Source organism: Artemia franciscana, chromosome 9, assembly GCF_032884065.1.
Source record: "Artemia franciscana chromosome 9, ASM3288406v1, whole genome shotgun sequence".
Classification (NCBI taxonomy): Eukaryota; Metazoa; Arthropoda; class Branchiopoda; order Anostraca; family Artemiidae; genus Artemia; species Artemia franciscana.
In genome coordinates, this window is record NC_088871.1 from 28757325 (window position 1) to 28776092 (window position 18768).

The 18768-nt window shown below is 35.5% G+C and overlaps 1 protein-coding gene across 9 annotated transcripts in view; it reads left to right on the forward strand.

The window, feature by feature from the left end:
- The window catches only part of LOC136031233 (myocyte-specific enhancer factor 2-like), a 182428-nt gene that overhangs the window by 130626 nt on the left and 33034 nt on the right, over nt 1–18768 (forward strand). For 6 of the 9 annotated variants that reach the window (XM_065710628.1, XM_065710627.1, XM_065710632.1 and 3 more), the window contains one exon: nt 7970–8090. In XM_065710628.1, the coding sequence (XP_065566700.1) occupies nt 8037–8090 (54 nt within the window). In that variant the 5' untranslated portion in view covers nt 7970–8036. Of the gene's footprint in view, nt 1–7969; nt 8091–18024; nt 18229–18768 lie in introns of all 9 variants that reach the window. The other 3 variants (XM_065710635.1, XM_065710634.1, XM_065710636.1) reach the window with 1 other exon arrangement.

Genomic DNA, 18768 nt, shown 5'->3' on the forward strand with positions numbered 1-18768 from the left:
ACTTACGAGTGGGTGATCGGATATTAATGAATTTTGATATTTAGAAGGACCTCGTGACTCAGAGCTCTCATTTTAAATCCCGACCGGCATTAAGCCTCTGATTTTTCTTTTAAATCAATCTATTGTTTCTTAGAATTTTGCTAGAGCTCATACCATATGAGCTCTTGGCTCTTCCGGCCTCGTCACAAGTGACGTAAAAGCTCTTAGCTCCTGTTCTATATAGGAGCTTGTAACGTCTGCAGTAAAAGTCTATGGTATGCAGAATCTGATGGAGTGACTTTTAGTAAGATCGCTTGATGTTTTGGGGGTGTTTCCCGCCTTCTTCAAAAATTTGACAAATTTTCTTACACTCGTAACTCTTGATGGGCTCCATTAAGTTTGACGAATTTTACATATTTTGAATAAGCATCAAAATTCCATTCTTTTGATGTATCTATTGTTATCAAGACCCGTTTCTTAGAGTTTCATTTACTATTGAGCCGCATCGCTCCTTACTAACAATTCGTTACCACCAACTGTTTGTAAGTTTCAAGTTTTTCAACATTCCCTATTTCAAAATCAATTTTTCTTTCGATATCAAAGCTTCATTAAAGTATCAAAACTAGTATCAAAGTGAATATATCAAAGTAGACTAAACAAAGTATCAAAGTAACCTAAGTACCAAAGTAGCAATATGCACCTTGCATAACTTCCAGCCTTTGCCTCGGGCACTGACGGGGTTCAATGCCGGAAGTGTAGTTATTTGGCTTTGGACTATTTTGAACGAAATGGCTATCTCAGAATTTCGACCTGATGCATTCGGGGTAAAGAGGGTATGGGGGATAGATACCCTCCAATCACATTTAGCTCTTAAAAAAGGAAACTTCCAATTTGAAGCCCCCTCTGAAGTTTGCACGGCCACCTCTTCCATATGAAGTGCCTCTTGGAGAAAACAACAACAAAGACATAAAACATTGAAGCCTTAAGGCCTTTCCCATAGGCAACGCCTTAGCGTTCCCTCTGATCCATGACGCCATAGTAGCATCTATGATGATGGCTTTTGAAATGTGCTACTAGGTATAAAAATTAATTATGCGTAAGATGTTACGCGGAATGACAACACCATAAAAAACGTAGACATCATGCTGGTCACTGGGAAAGGAACGCTGGAACTGCCCCCCCCCTCCGAAAATGTCTAAGCTTACAATTTTTTCTATATTTTCTCTTCTCTTTGTTTTAGTATTAAATAAAAAAAAACAAGTTTTTTTAAAATGAAAGTAAGGAGCGACCTTAAAAATTAAAACGAACAGAAATTACTCCGTATATGAAAGAGGCTTTTCCTTCTCAACGCCCCGCTCCTTACGCTAAAGTTTGACTCTTTCTCTTAACTCTACATTTTAAAACAGTAAAAAACTTTAGCGTAAAGAGCGGGGCGTTGAGAAGGAAAAGCCCCTTTCATATACGGAGTAATTCCTGTTCATTTTAAGTTTTAATGTCGCTCCTTACTTTCATTTAAAAAAACTTGTTTTTTTATTTAATTTCTGAACGTTTTTAAATCAATGCATGTTTTGATTTTGGCTCTCCGCAGAGGAATAATTAAAACGAAATTTGTATATTTATTTTTTTTGGCTAAATGGCTTTCTCATAATTTTGATCGAATGATTTTAAGAAAAAAAAGAGCGGGGGAGGTAGCCTAGTTGCCCTCCGATTTTCGGTTAATTAAAAAGGCAACTAGAACTTTTAATTTTTTACGAATCTTTTTATAAGTAAAAGATATACTTAACTTATAAATTAGCTTACGTAAAGAACTTTTGTATTCTCATGTTTTTATTACATATATGAGGGGGTTCGCCCCCTCGCCAGTGCCTCGCTCTTTACACTAAAGCTTAAATTTTGTCCCAATTCATTAAGGATGATCCCTGAATCACAAAAAAGGCAGAATAAATAGTTGAAATTACTAAAAATATTTAGCGTAAAGAGCGAGGTATTAGGAGGAGGTGAGCCCCTCAAATGAGTAATAATTTATGTTCGTTTTAATTTTTAATGCTGCTGCTTACTTCCAGCTGAAAAAAACTTTCATATTTATTTTTTTCATTTTTTTTTAAGTAATGCTAGTAAATCCTGCGCTCCCTTCATGGAAATTTTCTTCCCCTATGACAAATTTCTCGATGGAAAGTTCCTCCAGCATATCCCCCTCTTCTCAACCCCTCCTGAAAACCAAAAAATCCTCCTGAAAACGCCTGTACACTTCCCAATAACTATTACTATATGTAAGCACTGGTCAAAGTTTTGAACTTGTAACCCTCCCACTGGGACTGCGGGGGAGTAAGTCTTCCCCAAAGACATATTTATAAGGTTTTTCGACTACGTTCAATAAAATGGCTATCTCAGAATTTTGATCCGTTGACTTTGGGAAAATAATCAGCGTGAGAGGGGGCCTAGGTGCCCTCCAATTTTTTTGGTCACTTAAAAAGGGCACTAGAACTTTTCATTTCCGTTAGAATGAGCCCTCTCGCAACATTCTAGGACAACTGAGTCGATACGATCACCCCTGGAAAAAAAACAACAAACAAACAAATAAACACGCATCCGTGATCTGCCTTCTGGCAAAAAATACAAAATTCCACATTTTTGTAGATTGGAGCTTGAAACTTCTACAGTAGGGTTCTCTGATACGTTGAATCTGATGGTGTGATTTTCGTTAAGGTACTATGACTTCTAGGGGGTGTTTCCCCCTATTTTCTAAAATAATGCAAATTTTCTCAGGCTCGTAACTTTTGATGGGTAAGACTAAACTTGATGAAACTTATATATTTAAAATCAGCATTAAAATGCGATTCTTTTAATGTAGCTATTGGTACCAAAATTTCATTTTTTAGAGTTTTGGTTACTATTGAGCCGGGTCGCTCCTTACTACAGTTCGTTACCACGAACTGTTTGATAATTCACTTATTTTTGTAGTTTTGGTGAACTTAAGCCCCTCCCCCTCAGTTTATTCTGTCTTCGGGTCTACGATAAGCAATTGATTTCTAGCTTAGCGATATGCCAAACTTGAATAAAATAAGACTATGCGCATGATTGCAGCATTATCTTCGTCATACTTTGAGCGTTGGGAGAGTCACAGCAGGGACGCCAATTCACAAAATTATAAGGAACAGGGATTGTTTCATTTTTTGAATGAAGAAACAAAAAACGTATTTTTTTTTTCCAAATCCAGAGGCAGTTGTTCTATAATTGATTTCAATGAAAATATCAAAATGTAGTTTTCGGAATTATGGGGGGGGGGGTAATCTAGGAGGAAGTATGTCCAGATTTCACAAGGGTATGAAGTTTTTATCTTCTTCTTCCGACAGGAAGAAATATATTACGTGACGATATGATACGAATACATCAAACTTGAGCGCCTAATAACTGATTTGTCATGTCATTACGACTTAGTTATGATAATAAGTGTATTTGTAAGCTAATACGCCATATTAAGAAAAACGTATGGTAGTACAATATTAATGTCGAAACTTTACTGGAAATGAAGAGATTAAAAATATTCAACAAAATATAGCAGAAACGGGGGGGGGGATCATGAAATAACATCATTTTATTAAGCTGAATAATAAGGTTATCGAAGGTGACTACAGCACATACTGTGATGACATCGAAGTTAATACATAGAAATAGAACTTGTCATGCTCAAATACGTATAGAGTTTTGAATAAACTATACATTTTTAAGGGGTATAAAACACCGGGCTATCAGGAAAAAAATAAAAGATAATCCAAGCGACATATGTTTTTTGTTTCATGCCGACAAGTACATTTATGCTGAGCCTCAAAAGGACACTGACATTTTAAAATCTCGCAGGTGTAATTTGAAAAGTAGAACCAAGCAGTGGAAAATGTAAACAAGTCAAGTCCAGTGCTACTAGCATATGTATTGTTATAGACATTTTTGGATTCATTTTGCTAATTGGACAGAAATCAGATAGAAAAACGAAAAGAGATATACCATCTGATTCCCCGTTCAATGTTGTTTCTAAGAAAAATGATCACCGCCCTCGTAATTTCGTCCCAGGTCACCTCCCCTAGTTGGGCCAGGTTTACTTCTAGGCTATATTGCAGAAGTTGTACTGATTTTTTGGGTTTGCTGAGATAAATTTTTCTAAGAGAATTTTGATAAAATTCTGTTTTGGTTCAAGTCTAGTCGTCTGACAGCAAATTCTAAGGATACGAAATTTATTTATTTACTCTCGGACGTCAACTTCTTGCCCTAGACTTCCAGTCAGTTGAGGCTTCAAACACCATGCGTATTGAGTGCTTTAGCTTTGTACGTTACCTAAGAATTGTTATTGATGAAAACCTGTCTTTCAAGCACCATATTAGCCATCTTCAGTTGAAATTAAGCAGAAATGTTGGAATGATGCGTCACTTTATTTTACTTTATAATGCATTGAGGTCCATCTATTTTAGCTTTGTATATGCTTACCTTAATTATTACCCACTTGTTTATTCGAATACATTTAGGAACCCTTTCCTGCCACTCCAGAGACAACAGAACAAAGCATTACGAGTACTGAAAGAATATGTTCCATCTCCTGTTTCGTTACCAAAAAATCAAGTACTCAGAGTATATATGTTATATTGAACATCCTTGCAGCTAAACAATTTGTTACGTTTCAGTCAGTTCTGTTTACTGTTTACAGTATCGTAAGAAGGCATTGCCTGTGTATTTTTATGAATCTGAGCTGTTGCAGGTATTAGATGAGGTGGATTCATGTCGACATGTCCATGAGCTCATGTCCAGGAGGCGGTTGCTGGTCCGTCAGCCACTAATTAGAACCGAGAGATCGCGTTTTTCACTAAGAAATAGTTTTGTTACAGTATGGAATAAGTTTGGTAAAAAAAAACGCAATCTATCTCTTCCCCTATCAACACCAAAAAAATAAAATTAAGGAATGCCTGATGAAGATCTAATTTGATAATAAGTTGTGTTTTTGCCTATGTGTATGTCGATACAAGTATGTGTATGTCCTTGTACTTACATTTGTAAGCCTCTTCTTAAATGGCGTGTTTGGGAGGATTTGGTCCCTTTGCCCTGTTGGTGAGCTGAATAAAGCTAGTGAAAATTTAATAGTGTGATAAATGAGTTTTTTAAATATGGTGGTTCTAAGTTTAGAAATAAGCTACTGAAGATTATGAATATGATCTTTGGAAAAGGGGATGTACCTAAGGATTTTAGGATTGTCTTAATTAAACCACTGTATAAGAAAGGTGACAAGAGTGAGTGCCGTAATTGTCCAGGCATTAGTATGGTCTCTGTAGGCAGCAAATTACTTAGTAATATGATACTTTTAGACTAAGAGATGCTTTAGGCAAGGTTTTAAGAGAAGAACAGTGCGGTTTTAGAAAAGCTAGAGGATGTGTTGACCAAATCTTCACTCTTAGGTTAGTAATTGAGAAGTGCCTTCGTTGCCAAACACTTTTGGTCCTCAGTTTTATAGATTATGAGCAAGCGTTCGATTCTGTTGATAGAAGAGCTTTAGCAAAGGTCTTATCCTTATATAGTATACCAGACAAATACATTAAAGTGATTTGTGCTGTTTATGAGAATGATACTGCTGCGGTTAAGGTAGGAAACGAGGTTAGCTGCTAGTTTTTATCAAATGAGGAGTTAAGCAGGGCTGTGTTCTATCCCCCCTTATATGGATCATTTTGATGGACTTTGTCTTAAGGAGCACAGAAAGGCAATTGGAGACCTTGGAATCAAATGGGGAGGAAAAACTCTACTGGACTTTGATTATGCTGATGATTTAGGCATATTAGATGAAAGTTTGAGCAAAATGAATAAATTTTTAGAGTTTTTGAGAGTTCAGGGTGCGAGAATAGGTTTGAAAATTAATGTCAAGAAGACTAAGTCACTAAGGCTTGGAATAAATGAAGACGAAAAGGTGATGTTGGGTAACGAAAAGATGGATCAGGTGGGCAGCCTCACTTACCTTGGCAGTATTATTAGTAAAGACGGTGGGAGCAGTGAAGGTTGTAAAAGTAGAATAGCCAAGGCTCAGTGTGTTTTTTCAAAGTTAAAAAAAGTTTGGAAGAATAGGAAGATAAGTCTGCAAACCAAAATTAGAATATTGGAAGCTACAGGGATGACAGTGGTCAAATATGGCTCTGAAGCATGGGTGCTCCGAAAAGCGGATGAAAGTTACTAAATGTTTTCCAGATAAATTGCCTATGGATTGTTCTGGGTACCCGGCTGACTGGCCGTATTTCAAACAGTAGGTTGTACGAAAACTGTGATTCAATTCCGCTTTCTGTGGCTATAATGAAAGAAAGGTTAAGATGTCTAGGCCACGATATGCGAATGAAGGATGACAGATTGTCGAAGATTGTCCTTTTTGGCCATCCGTCGGGGGCTAAATGGAAAGCACATAGTCCTGGTCTGGGGACGGAGGATGTCATAAATAATGACTTAAAGGAAATGGGACCTTCCTGGGAGGGTGTAAAGATGGAGGCCTTAAATAGATTGGGTTCGAGGAGGAGCATGCGTAGCTTTTTGGCCTCGGGCGGCCTGGTGCTGCGGTTTGTTAGTAGTAATAGTGGTAGTAGTAAAAATTTTGATTTTTTTGGTGGGTTGCGGAGTCTGGAAAGGTGAGTTACCTATTGTTTTGTATTTTATGTTTCAGGGTAGTTTGAAATAGAAAATTGAAGATTTTAGTTTAAATAAATATAAGTGGAGTATTAGTAGAGGTACGATTAACTTAAATTTATGTGTTAAGTGTTTTTTGTTCGAAACTCTGTCGAGTTTTCTCTTTTCGGAAATTTAATATGTTGTATAAATATGGTATTAATAATAAAATCTTGAACCCTGCTGTATTTTGTGTGCTTATTTATTATTAACAACTGTTTCATAATAGCAAATAAAGTCAATTTGAAGGGAAAAAAACTATATTTTTTTGATAGTCTAGGGCTATATCAGATCCTTTTTGGGAAGGGGACTAGGACCCAATTGTGTTATTCAGTGATTACTATATTAGGAAAGAACAATGAATGGGGTATATTTCTTTTCTATATGATTTCTGTCCTGTAAGCCAAGTTGATCCATTTTTGCCCGTCTTTTCAACTTTTTTTTTAATTTTAGTAGCAAATACAGCCAAATGGTAGAACTTAGGTATTTAAAGAAAACACTCGAATACTACTGGACGTCCTAAAAAATCAAGGAGGTCCAAGACAAGTTTACAATATTGCAACGATCCGCGAATAAATTACGCCATTTTTCCAGTTAAAGATGACTGAATTGAAAGAACAGCCAAAAGAAGAGTTTTCCAATGAAAAGTAAAGAATACTAATATTACCCTATATTCGTTTTAAATTTTACTGCTTATATGAGCCGTATTCTTCTCATTTTAATGTTTCTTTTCTTTTGGCTGAGAAGCTATTTTTTACTTTTTTCCCCACTTGACATTGTTTTATTTATATTGTTTTATATAAATTTCATAGAGAGTACTATTTGAAAGTTTGAAATTATCCCTTGTCGCTTCTCAGACGCGGGGCTGTGTGCCCCTATAGGCGGAGGAATTTTAGAAGATTTTGATCCCATAAAATAGCATTTAAGAAATTATTTTTGACTTAACCAATGCTTGGTGCATAATTTTTGGCACTAACGTTCACCTTGGTCGAGTTTCAATTTCAAATTGATTCAAGGTTTAAATGCTTATTATTTCTATAAGAGGATTTTCCAGAAATCGTTTCGAAAAAAGTCAATTCTTTTTTCTTGTAGGTTCTAAATATGCAGGCTAACCTTTTATGGGGAATTTCATACGGCCTTTTGGAGGCAGGCCCCAGTTCTGTCTTCAAAGGCGAAGTTTAAACTTATGTTTCTGAGAAGTTCTTTTTGAGAAAGTCTCAGTCCATGGTCCAATGTTATGACAATAAAGTTTAGTGAGACAAAATAAATTGTTTTTATAAGTGGCAAATATACCTGTAATTTTTTTTAGGGATTAAATGATATTTTCCTCGTCTGAGTGATTAAGGACTATTCCAAAAACGTCAATTCACATAGAAATGGGAAGGAAGAAAATACAAATTTCACGGATAACGGATGAAAGAAATAGACAGGTTGGTATCTTAGTAGCCCTATTATTCTTAATTAATAGAGTTTTTTGAGCGTTGCAGTAAATCAATGCTACGTGTTCTAGATTTGTTTCTCCGAAATTGAACCAGTTATTCAAATTATTCAAAAACTGCATTGAAATACATCTAAGACCTTCTTATAATCATTTCCCTCTATAGTTAATGCCTAAGTTTAAGATATTTTGACCCTAATATTTATTAAATAAAACCATTTAAGGTAAAAAACGTTCAAATATTAAATATTTTTTTCAGCTGAAAGTAAGGAGTAGCATTAAATCTTTAAAAGCACATAATTATTCCATGTATTTCCGGGAATACACATTCCTCAATCCCACGCTCGTTACACGTAAAAAGTTTTTAGTGCCTTAGAAATACTTCTTATTCCAATTCAACAGCCATTGTGCTTCAGCAATCGTCCTTAAAAAATTGGGATAAAAAGTAAAACTTTAGCGTCAGGAGCGTGACGTTGAGGAGCGATCAGCCCCAATCATATGCGGAATAATTTCTGTTTGTTAACTTTTAATGTTGCTCCGCACTAACAGTTGAAATATTTTTTCTTTGTTTTTATTTCTGCTTAAGAATTAAAATCTTAGTTGTAGTTAAAATTTTGGACAAAATTTGAATATTGAGTAAAATAATTTTGATGAGCTGTAGTTTTGTTGAATAAGTCTTTAATAATGTTTTTGCTTCAGAATTTTGGGTGTACGGCGAGGGGTATTATTTTTCATAAGGATGGACATTCCGCACGACTTTAGATCTTCTACGTGGCTGGAGACATTATGAACTCTACAATTGGGTTCTCTGATGTTTCTGTGGGAGTTTCTACTCTACACAATTCCAGCCTATACTGCTTTGACTGATTATACCCCAACGTGGCCCCACGACTGAAAGATACCTCTGTTAGAAGTAGCGTTTCAGATTAGAGGGTATTGTACAGTACGACGCAATGCAATAGCACCATATTCCCAAACCAATGATAGTTGGTCCTGATAGGCGGTATGTTTGTCCCCTTTGTAAAGATGATGATGAAGACTGGGATCATTTTCCCCTGAAATGCCCGGTGCTCTTGGATTTACGGGAAATTTATTTGCATGGGATTAATTTGATGCTTCCGGGTATTCTACAAAATAGTAACCTAACCACAATATTCCGAGTGGGAGTATATATAGATAAATCCTTAATAAGAAGAAAAAGTTTTATATGACTAATTTCTTTTGTAGTTAGATTAGGCACTTTTTGCGTTGAATTCCGTTTTTTGTGCGTGTTCGTACTGTTGTTAATTTCCTTGCTTGTTTGTTATTTATTTATATTTTTGTGTGTATATGGCCCATGGGTTTTTGAAATACACCTATTTGTCTATCTATCTATTCCCAAATTTTTCGTTGCAAAATATCTACTTTATTTGACTGCGTATTCATGACAACTGTTCGTCTTGTTCATGGAATGTCGGCTACCCTAACTTTTAATATATAAATAAATAATATTTGTGAAATATCCTAGTATTTCTCATCCCCGAGCTTAGCATAAATAAATAACTTTAGGCAGGGGATCATACCCTGTTGTTTACCCAAGAGTCAAGGGGTTCCTCATCACTTAGCTAGCTAGAAATTATTCATAACATTTTTTTTTAATGCTATAAAGGTCATATAATCCTTCCCATGATGTCTTAACTCGAAACTTTGATCTTCGTCATTGGCAATATCGTCATGCCCCTTTTTGGAGAGTTCTTTATGTTTCACGAAGCGCTAAATAATGAAATAAGGTCATAGGAAACATACGTCATACTGGTGAAAAATCTCATTGGAATAGGGATCGATCCACACCTGAAACAGAATAGCTTTTCACGTTCTGTTTCCTTAAGTATTCTTTTTTGAATTATTAACAATGATTTAAACTACGTTGTTACATTTAATAAATTTAAAAAGCACAAGATAAGCTAGCCTTAAACTCAATAGCGATATATTCGTTATAGTAAATGAAACAAAAGTTGTTAAATTCATAGGCTAAAATTCTATATACTGTTCGTATTAATAAATTACGAGACGCAAACCCGCAATATGGCGAGAAGTAACTGTATAATTTATCCAAGTCACCATATGGGAATTATGCGAATTTTGCTCCCAAATCCTTTCGGAAACGGACATCGAATAAACAATAGGCATATCAAAAACCTGTTGCTTTTTTAAGCAATGGATTGTATAAAAAGACAGCCGGAGCAAAATTAGCATTCGGGGAATTTTTTTATTTTAATTCTTTTACTCTGCAAAAAAGCATCAAAAATATAGCTTTACAGAAAGAAAGAGAAACGAGGGGGTAGAGAAAGAGAGAGCGAGATATACAAAAAGAGAGAAAGTGAGAGAGTCTTCCTGAAATTACCTAAAAATCCAACAGGAAAATATGACATTTTTCGACTCAAGATCCGGTTTTCTGGCCACTATACCGTCTTCGGGGATAATTCAACCGAAATCCCCTCATCACCCTAACGGTCAGACCACTAAGCACCTAGGTAAGCGTGAGTGAAACTTTATGTACTTGTGTGTTATAGTGACCACACCCAAGAAGGGAAGTTAGGTTAATCCTAATGAAAAATACCAAAATATGATATAAATATAATCCTTTAGTAACAGAATTATGGCAAGCAGGCAGACCAGAACGCACTATGTTAAATACCTAACCTAATCAACTCTATATATTAGATATTTAATTAAAATGTACCTGCATAGTAGTTGATCATATTGAGACTAAGCTAATTTTCTCCGAATGCAGACAGAGAAACCGGCTTTTACTCAGATCAAGGACATCAGTGTGGTCGCTATAACACGTAACTACCGAATTGCATTTCAAATCTTCCAGCAGTGAAGTGATCCAATTCTACAAATCAAAATAACGGTCTTTCTTTTTCATACTTTAGATTATCTACACCCATTATGCATTTAGCACTAAACGGGTAACAGTAACTTTTCATTAAAAAAAAAAAAAAAAAACCCTATTCTCCAATTTAATAACGAAAATAAATTATTTCGGTAGCAATTTGGAAGGGATCGGCAGTAATATAGACAGAAGCTATTCGTTTTCCATTCCTATTTTAGAGTAGAATAATAAAAACAACACATTTCCCACCAAAGGTGTCCTAATACCAGAAAGGAAGGACTCATCTAGTTTTGGGTCTCTAATTAAACTATTTGTTTCGTCTAGACTCTTGGTAACTGACCGATAAAGAAGTCTGATACCAACTGATATATTTACAGCATTCACAATTCTCAGATTTTCTTTTTAAAAAATATCAAGAATGGATTTTTTGTAAAATGGTGAAAGTCGAGTCTTCAAAAATGTCCGGATGTTGGAGGAATACTTGCTAGCAAGTAACTCTTTGGCGGAGTAAAAAACGAATTTTTTTTTTTTAATGAAAGTAAAGAGCCTCCTCAAAGTCAAAAAGAAGCAGAAATTATCATATATACGAGTGGAGCTGCAGCCCCATCCCACTCTTTAAACTAAAGTTTCAATTTGTTATAAATACGTATTATGCTCGCAATAAAGCATAAGTTCAACCTGAGACAAAAGAGCGGATGCGGTAGGACCCTCGTACATAGGATAGTCTCTGTTCACTTTAACTCAACGTCGCTTTTGACTTTGCTCCTGCATTCAATTTCTGACAGTTTTAATATCATATTCACAACCATTCTAATATAAAGGAAGCTCTTCCTCCCCTGATCCCTGGTCTCTGTAAGTTGAGTGTTCGCACACTAATGCATCAGGATGAAAACTACTGCTGAAAATGTAACACCATTTTTTTGGGGGGGGGGACTTCAAAATAAATTTTTAGGTTATGTTTAAGTTTTCAGTTAAGCGTGAGCACATAGGGAAAACATTGTTAATAGAAGAGAGGGTGCATCTATCCTTTTTGGTTTTGTGCAGGTGAACATATGTTTATTTCATTCTTTAGGTTTGATGTTTTGTTTCATACTTAAAGTATTTCTGCAATAGGAGGGAAGTATCACTTCCTCATAATCCATATTGCGTGTTTAAACCAAATATATGATCCTAAATGAATGGATGTAATGGGGTAAATCACCCCGTTCATGTACGAGATCTGGAGGGTCTCTTATGGAAGTAGGACAAATTGACTGTAAGAATACAGTTATTGAGGCTTCAGGCACTGTCAAAAAGATATCCATTGGCCTTTCTCTTTGTAGATGGTGTGCAACTATGCAATATTGTATGCCTGTTAGTAAAACTGCATTTACGTTCTCCGTAATAATCGTTCTTTTTGTATGGACTGTGCATACCTTTAGGGACGAATGCATCACTGCATAGATATCGCATCCTGCAAACAAAGGAAACTGTCATCAGTTGGTTTATTTGCAATAATTTTATCAATATATTTTATGTAAACTGTGAAGCAATAATTTTTGTTCATTTTTAAGTTTCAACTTCGATCTTTGCTTCCCTCAGGAAAACTTTATATAAAAAAAAAACCGTAATAATCGTTCTTTTTGTATGGACTGTGCATGCCTTTAGGGACGAATGTACAACCGCATAGACATAGGGGAATCATAAAAACAAAGGGAACTATCATCAGTTGGTTTAATTTTATCAATATATTTCAGATAAACTGTGAAGCAATGGTTTTTGCTCAAGTTTCAACTTCGATCTTTGCTTCCCTCAGATAAACTTTGTTAAAAAGTTAATCTGATATTATATATTCATATATTATACGAAATTATGAAAATTGCTTAATATCATACAGTACTATAAATAATGTTATGTAAAATAAATATTTAATAACAATATTACAATTATGTGTAAAACTTACAGTATTCAAATGAAAATATTCAAATACATTTTGTTTTCGGTACAGCGTAAGCGGCGTTCTGACCTTTAGAATGACTAAAGTTAAAGGGACCTGCTGCCGTTCGGAGTAACTTCGGTATTTTTAAGTTTGGCTTTTTATCTTTATTTTTATTCGTCTGAAATTTGAATTATTGTACAACCTTATTTCTACTTTGTCTTGGGGTCTAATTTGGCTCTTTACTTTTCTTTGAAAAACTTCTTTTGAAAAAATTTCTTTTTTAATTAATTCCTGTTCGTTTTTTATTGACACAACTTGATTATTGGTAAAAACTAGGAATACTTGTTAATTTTTTTTCCGTTTTCTGCTTAAAAATTAATTTTCCTAACCTGGATGAAGATTCTATCTTATGGTTTACTTAACTACTTCACCGTAAATAGAATCAAAGTTCTACTGGGGCTAAATAATAGCTAAATTAATAGGGCTAGAACTTTTGGATGGACTATAGACAAAATATCTTAATCCCCCCCATACATCTCCTGCCTCTAAACAAAAATTATGAAGTGCTCATGAATCCTCTACCCCACCCCCTAAGACTATAAAAAGTTTCAGCTCAACCCCCACAATTTATTCCCGATATCATACCAATGTACCATTTTGACAAACTGAATGTATGGCTCCGTTTTATGTACCTTTGCCCTTCCCCCTCAACCGGAATCAAAATCGAAGTTCTTATTCGCCATCCTGATATAACGCAGATACGCTGAATAAAAGCTGTACATGATATAGCGCAGATACGCTATTTCAATAATCTGGATCCACGTGGTTTCCTTCTGTCCACATCCCTTCTTCACTAGGTATGGGTCTATTCCCACATTGGTTCATAGCGCCAAAATTGTAAATAGTTTGTAGACAACAGTCTTTGGGCACTTCCTGTCTGCCTCTGCTCAACACCGAGCACGTAAATTGGGAAGGAACAGGGGACAAATTTTACCGCATTTTGTTATTCTGGGTACAAATTGCTCTATCGTCTCCCTAAGCCATAATCCAAAACGTTCACTTTTTCAACATTAGGTTTTTCTTGGGCCAAGGACTTCTGACTGTCATTTTCAAAGTGATTAGAGGCAATATATTATTTTGCCTCTTTCCTTGCCCGTTACAGCAAAATGTGTAATTCTTTGATCCTGCGAATGATCCTTGAAAGTTGCAAGCTTCCATTGTGCTTCCATTGTAAAACGTGTGTAAACATTTGGCAGTTAGTATTATGTGCAGCCCTTACCCCAGGGCTTGTGGGGGCCATCATCCCCGGATGCATTTTGGTGGACCTTTAATCTCTTCAGAAGGAAATGGCAGTCTGAAAATTCTGATCAGATGTCTTGGGGTTACGGGGGCAGGATATCAGAAAAGGGCATGGACGGTACTTGCTAGCCTCTAGACACTTTTGACTTACAAAAAGGAATTTCGAATTTGTATTTCTAATCGAGTGAGTCCTCTTGGAAGTTTCCAAGGCTACTGCTTTCACATAAAGTGGCCGGGGAGAAAATAACTCGTAGAGAGCACATGCTTCTTTGCATAGGTAGTGATACAGTGCTGACGTGGAAACAAAACAGAAACTTACATGCATGGGAACATTAAGACTGCTGCAATGTAAGCGGCCCAATCATTGGTATCAACAATGATCTTGTTAATCTTCAGTTGGTTAAGTCTTTTTTATCTCCTTTTTTTAAAATAAACCCTCAGCATCTTCATAACCCGTGTATTGAATGAATGTCCTTACATTAGCTAGAAAAAAGCATCTTTTGTGAGTACAGGGTTTTTGATCTATTACTCAACTATACATTTCCGATGTGACTCTGATATATTTTTAATAAGGGACTTAAGTTTCTTGTTATTTCTTCTACCCTTCTTTATATTTTGTATTAATTCTCATTGTTTTTACTTCTCTTCTTTTTTTTCGTTTAGGGATTAGCCTCTGGGATAGAGGTATTTGGTGCTACTGCTGTGGTTTATCTTTATGTTTCTTTTGTTGAAATAGATGAAAGGGTAAAATTCTAGTTGATTGACTTCTTGCTATCTCAGAAAATGGGTTAGGTTAGGAAAATGAAACTTTCAGAGATGGGTCTACAGGCTAAAGTATGTCCCGAAAGGTATTTTGAAGTACCTACCTCCACTCCTTCTCCCTCTAGAAGGCCCTGACCTTTGATGACCTTCAAAAATATGTGTGTTATAAAAGTGAAACCTTACAAAATAGATCTTCTGCTTGAATGAAGTACAACAAAATTCTTTTCAGCTTCACAACTTTGCTCAATCCCAATTTATAAGGTTTTAAAGATATGCAAATACATTTCCTAAATTATGAAAAAAAAACAACATTGGCATGGCTTAGAATTCTACTCAAATAACAGGAATTGTATTTTCAGAACTAAAGGCAGATAAAAAGCAACTGGTAACTGAAAATTAAGGTAAAATGTTGTTTTGTCAAAATTTCAATAGGCATAGACCTGTCATGTAGGCAAATGTCAGGGCTCTTTAGAGGGAGAAGGAGTGGAGTTTGGTACTTTAAAATACCTTCCCGGGATATACTTTAGCCTGTAGACCCATTCCTGAAAGTTTTATTTTCCTAACCTAACCCCTTTCTGAGATAGCAAGAAGTCAATCAACTAGAGTTTTACCGATAAATGGAATTGAATTGCTTTGGAACTATATTATTCCATGCCATTTATGGGACTTATGAAAGATTACAGGAGCGCTGTAAAACCTGACCATTTACAAAAAAAAGTAATAGAAGAATGTCGCAGTGTAGAAGTGACAGTTTGTGGGGCCAACAGAAGCTAAATGAACCTTGCCACTTTTCCTGGATTTAAGCTCTACACAATCTATTGAATTTTGACTTCGCATGATTAAAAATATTTTTACTAATAATAAGGAATTTAGGTAAAAGAAAAAATGGTTCTACTGTCGAATATTAATTAACTTTTAGAAGCCAATTTGTACAAGCCTGTGATTTCCAACGTGGGGTGCAGGCCCACCGGTTGGGTATGGCAATATTTTGGTAGGTCACGGGCAGGACGTGCAAATGTCTTAGAATCTTTAATTTTGAAAAAAAATAACATTTTTCCTATGAATGGCGTCATATTCATATGCATTTAAGTTCTTAACGCATTTAAGTGGGGCATGGCCCAAAACCGGTTGAGAAGCACTTGTCTAAGCCACGTTTCAAAATTATCAAACAGTTCGTGGTAACGAACTGTAGTAAGGAGCCACCCGGCTCAATAGTAACCAAAACTCTAAAAATGGAGTTTTGGTACCAATAGCTACATCAAAAGAATCGCATTTTCATGCTGATTTTAAATTTATAAGTTTCATCAAGTTTAGTGTTACCCATCAAAAGTTACGAGCCTGAGAAAATTTGCGTTATTTTAGAAAATAGGGGGAAACACCCCCTAAAAGTCATAGAATCTTAACGAAAATCACACCATCAGATTCAGCGTATCAGAGAACCCTACTGTAGAAGTTTCAAGCTCCTATCTATAAAAATGTGGAATTTTATATTTTTGGCCAGAAGGCAGATCACGGATGCGTGTTTATTTATTTGTTGTTTTTTTTTCCCAGGGGTGATCGTATCGACCCAGTTATCCTAGAATGTTGCGAGAGGGCTCATTCTAACGGAAATGAAAAGTTCTAGTTCCCTTTTTAAGTGACCAAAAAATTTGGAGGGCACCTAGGCCCCCTCCCACGCTAATTATTTTCCCAAAGTCAAAGGATCAAAATTATGAGATAGCCATTTTATTCAGCGTAGTCGAAAAACCTTATAACTATGTCTTTGGGACGACTTACTCCCCCACATTCCCCGTGGGAGGGGTTACAAGTTCAAAACTTTGACCAGTGCTTGTATATAGTAATGGTTATTGGGAAGTGTACAGGCGTTTTCATGAGGATTTCTTGGTTGGAGGCAGGGATTGAGAAGAGGGGGATATGCTGGGGGAACTTTCCATCGAGGAATTTGTCATGGGGGAAGAAAATTTCCATGAAGGGAGCGCAGGATTTACTAGCATTACTTAAAAAAAAACAATGAAAAATTAAATATGAAAAAGTTTTTTTCAGCTGGAAGTAAGCAGCAGTATTAAAACTTAAAACGAACAGAAATTATTACCCATATGAGGGGCTCACCTCCTCCAAATACCTCGCTCTTTACGCTAAAGTATTTTTAGTAATTTCAACTACTTATTCTGCGGCTTTTGTGATTCAGGGGTCATTCTGAATGAATTGGGACAAAATTTAAGCTTTAGTGTAAAGAGCGAGGTACTGACGAGGGGGCGAATCCCCTCATATGCGTAATAAAAACATGAGAATACAAAAATTCTTTACGTAAGCTAATTTATAAGTTACGTATACCTTTTACTTATAAAAAGATTCGTAAAAAATTCAAAGTTCTAGTTGCATTTTTAATTAACCGTAAATCGGAGGGCAACTAGGCTTCCTCCCCCGCTCTTTTTTTCTCAAAATCATTCGATCAAAATTATGAGAAAGCCATTTAGCCAAAAAAAATAAATATACAAATTTTGTTTGAATTATTACTCTGCGGAGAGCCAAAATCAAAACATGCATTGATTCAAAAACGTTCAGAAATTAAATAAAAAAAAACAAGTTTTTTAACTGAAAGTAAGAAGCGACATTAAAACTTAAAAACGAACAGAAATTACTCCGTATATGAAAGGGGCTTTTCCTTCTCAACGCCCCGCTCTTTACGCTAAAGTTTTTTACTGTTTTAAAATGTTGAGTTAAGAGAAAGAGTCAAACTTTAGCGTAAGGAGCGGGGCGTTGAAAAGGAAAAGCCTCTTTCATATACGGAGTAATTTCTGTTCGTTTTAATTTTTAATGTCGCTCCTTACTTTCTTTTAAAAAACTTGTTTTTTTTTATTTAATTAGCACACAATTACCAAGCTCAGGCCTATTAAAATGCACTAATAAGCAGAGAAATGTAACTTCTTTCGGAGTTTTGTCTCTTTTTTTTATTATTATTATTCTGGGAGATTATTGATTATACTTTTTAATTATGAATGGCTCGTTCGTTACATAGTATTAGGAATTTATTGCTTCAGTTTTTTATGCTTTAATCTATGATCCTAGGTTACATTCAACAAAAGGAAGTTCGGCGTCATGAAGAAAGCGTACGAACTGAGCGTACTTTGTGATTGTGAAATAGCGCTTATCATCTTCAGTTCGTCAAATAAACTTTATCAGTATGCCTCGACAGACATGGACAAAGTCCTTCTGAAGTACACGGAATATAATGAACCCCATGAATCTTTAACGAATAAAAACATAATTGAGGTAAAAAGCGAGCATGTCGGCCAAATTTGAACCTGAGATCGTGTTCCAACTAACAATTGGTGTGTATATGGCAATCTTCTATAGGTGAGACTTCTGGGTGGCCAATGTGTAGTTGTAACAAATTTCGTACTTTTTCCAAAATTAAAATTATCCATGTTGAAAGGAGCTAAAAGAAAGAAGGAAAAAAGAGGTGTTTCAATTGTGAAAATTATTTGCTGTTATTCAACGAGATAAGAACTAGATTCCTATTATTTCACGCTTCTTTTTTTTTTAAGTGGAGGGGAGAACTCAGATGTGGTAAACATTTTACAATTAAGAGAAAAATATCAAATTTGGTTTTGATGTTTCTCTTGAGGGCTACTTTCCTACTTGAAATCATTTTCAAAATCTGGTTTTCAGTAACAATGAAAGAGTTTTTAAATATAACCAAGACAATCCAATCAGTTTTTTCTAATATTCCTTTTTGTTTCATGTATTTGATCATACTTTGTCTTGGTTTCGCCATAAATGTTACATAGACTGATTTTGCCCAATAAAGCA